At 38.1% G+C, this 2,687-nt stretch overlaps 1 protein-coding gene across 1 annotated transcript; it reads right to left on the reverse strand.

Annotated features, from left to right (window-relative positions):
• Positions 1-1,796: 1,796 nt before the first annotated feature.
• LOC133832686 (uncharacterized) lies at positions 1,797-2,321 on the reverse strand. Its single transcript, XM_062262997.1, has one exon. The coding sequence runs from the start codon at positions 2,319-2,321 to the stop codon at positions 1,797-1,799; it is 525 nt and encodes a 174-aa protein (XP_062118981.1).
• Between the last annotated feature and the right edge of the window lie 366 nt (positions 2,322-2,687).

The raw sequence follows: 2,687 nt of genomic DNA on the forward strand, positions 1-2,687 counted from the left end.
TTTCTCACAAGCTTCAGTCCATTCAAACTTATGATTCTTCCTCATTAGTTATGTCAATGGCATTGCTATCTTGGAAAATCCTTCAACAAATCTTCGGCAATAGCCTGCTAATCCCAGAAAACTCCTTACTTCTGAAACATTTGTTGGTCTATTCCATTTACTAACAGCTTCAATCTTTGATGGATCTACCGAAATACCATCTTTTGAGACTATATGGCCCAAAAATGCCACCTTCTCTAGCCAAAATTCACATTTCTTAAATTTGGCATAGAGTTGTTTTTCTTTTAATTTCTCCAATGTCAACCTCAAATGTTCCTCATGTTTTTCTTTGGATCGAGAATACACCCAAATATCATCAATAAACATTATTATGAACTTATCAAGGTAGTTCTTAAACACCCTGTTCATTAAGTCCATGAATGCAGCTGGAGCATTAGTTAATCCAAATGGCATCACAAGGAACTCATTATTGCCATACCGAGTTCGAAATGCAGTTTTTGGTACATCCTCTTCTCTAATCTTTAATTGGTGATACCCAGATCTCAAATCAATCTTTGAAAATACTCCTCTTCCTTGTAATTGATCAAAAAGATCATCAATTCTAGGAAGTGGATACTTATTCATGACTGTCAACTTGTTCAGTTCTCTATAATCAATACACATTCGCATTGTCCCATCCTTTTTCTTCACAAATAGCACCGGAGCTCCCCATGGTGAAAAACTAGGCCTGATAAACTTTTTATCCAGGAGTTCTTGCAATTGTATCTTTAATTCCTTTAGTTCTGCGGGTGCCATTCTATAAGGTGCCTTGGACACAGGGGTTGTACCAGGAAGTAGCTCGATCACAAATTCAATTTCTCTGCCTAGAGGCAATCCCGGTAAATCTTCTGGAAACACTTCTAAGAAATCTCTAACTACTGGTACCTCTTCCAGTTTTAACTTTTGCTCCTCATAAGTGTCAACGACACTGGCGAGATAACCTATACATCCACTTTCCAACAGTCGCCTGGCCTTCATAACAAAAATTAAAGGAATACAACTTTTTGATGTCATTCCAATAAACATAAACTCATCTTCCTTCGAAGGCTTAAATATCACTGTTTTCTCTCTACAATCAATAATGGCATTATACTTTGAAAGCCAATCCATACCCAATATCACCTCATAATTGTGCATCTCTAACATTATTATATCAACATATAATTCCCTACCATCAATGCAAATAGGAACCCCCCTCAACCAATGAGTAGAATACAAAATCTCTCCAGATGGTAACATTGTACTAAAAATTTCTGACATTTTCTCACACGATCTACCAAACATTTTTACATATGTCAAGGATGAAAATGAATGTGTGGCACCTAAATCTATTAATGCATGAGTGAGAATAACAGATGCAAAAATATCACCTGACACCACAAATTTGTTGGTATCAGCATCAGCCTGAGTAATCGTAAACACCCTAGCATTTGTCTTTTGAGGTTCATCCTTCTTTTGTTGGTTCTTCATCAATGGACAATCTTTGATAAAATAATCCCCCTTGCCACATTTGAAGCAACTCTTACTTAGAATCCTACACTCCCCGAAATGATTATTTCCACAAGTTTGACATCGTGGCTGTTGTTGGAATCCAGATTGCCTATTTTGCTGACCTCCTTTAAATTTCTCTTTTGTCATTGTCTAAATTGGAAATTCTGGGCCCCTCTTTTGTTGTCATTGGGAAAGCGGCTTTGTTCTTTATTGAATGGAGTGTCTCTACGAGGCATGCTAGTAGCAGCTTTAGCTTTTGTTATCTTTTATTCTCTGTGTTCAGCTCTTAAAGCTTTCTCCACAACCTGAACATAAGAAAGAGGCCCTGTACGTCCCATATCCACATCTCTAGCCAATTCTTGTTGCAGAACCTCCAGGAAGCGATTCACTTTACTAGTTTCAGTGTTAACCATGTATGGTGCAAAGTTGGCTAATCGGTTAAATGTCCTAGCGTATTCAGCCACTGAAAGATTCCCTTGTTGTAATCTAGAGAACTCAGTTACTTTAGCAGTCAACACAGCTTCATTATAAAACTTTTCATTGAAGACCAGTTCAAATTCTATCCAATTCATCTGATTCACTTCTCTAGTCTTCTTAACCACTTCCCACCAAATCTTAGCATCATTTTTCAGTGTATGTGCAGCACAAGAAACCTTTTCCCTGTCACTTAGGTGCATAAACTCAAAGATGTATTCTAAAGAACTCTTCCAGTCTTGTGCGTCAAGTGGGTCAATGCTACCTTCAAATACTGGAGGGTGTTGTTTTTGGAAACGTTCATATAGTGGTTCCATGGGGTGCATTGCAGGTGGGGCTTGTGGAGGTGGAGCTTATGGAGGTGGAGGTGGTGGTGTTGGTGTTGGAGTTTTAGTAGGTGGTGATGGTGCTTGTCTTTCTTGTTATTCTGCTAACAATTTCTCAATTTGTTCAGCTTGTCTATTCACTACCACTCGATGTTCAGCCATTTCTCGTTCATATTTCTTACTGCAAGAGCCTTCAGTAGCCCCCATTGCATGATCACGATCCATCTGTTTTATTATATATATCCTAAGACAAAATGCCCATAACATATGCCATTTAGCCAATAATGGACATGAGGCATGCAACCAACCCATAATAAATGCACACATAAAACTTATAGGTGAATTGAGCATTATCCT

Source organism: Humulus lupulus, chromosome 4 (assembly GCF_963169125.1).
Source record: "Humulus lupulus chromosome 4, drHumLupu1.1, whole genome shotgun sequence".
Classification (NCBI taxonomy): domain Eukaryota; kingdom Viridiplantae; phylum Streptophyta; class Magnoliopsida; order Rosales; family Cannabaceae; genus Humulus; species Humulus lupulus.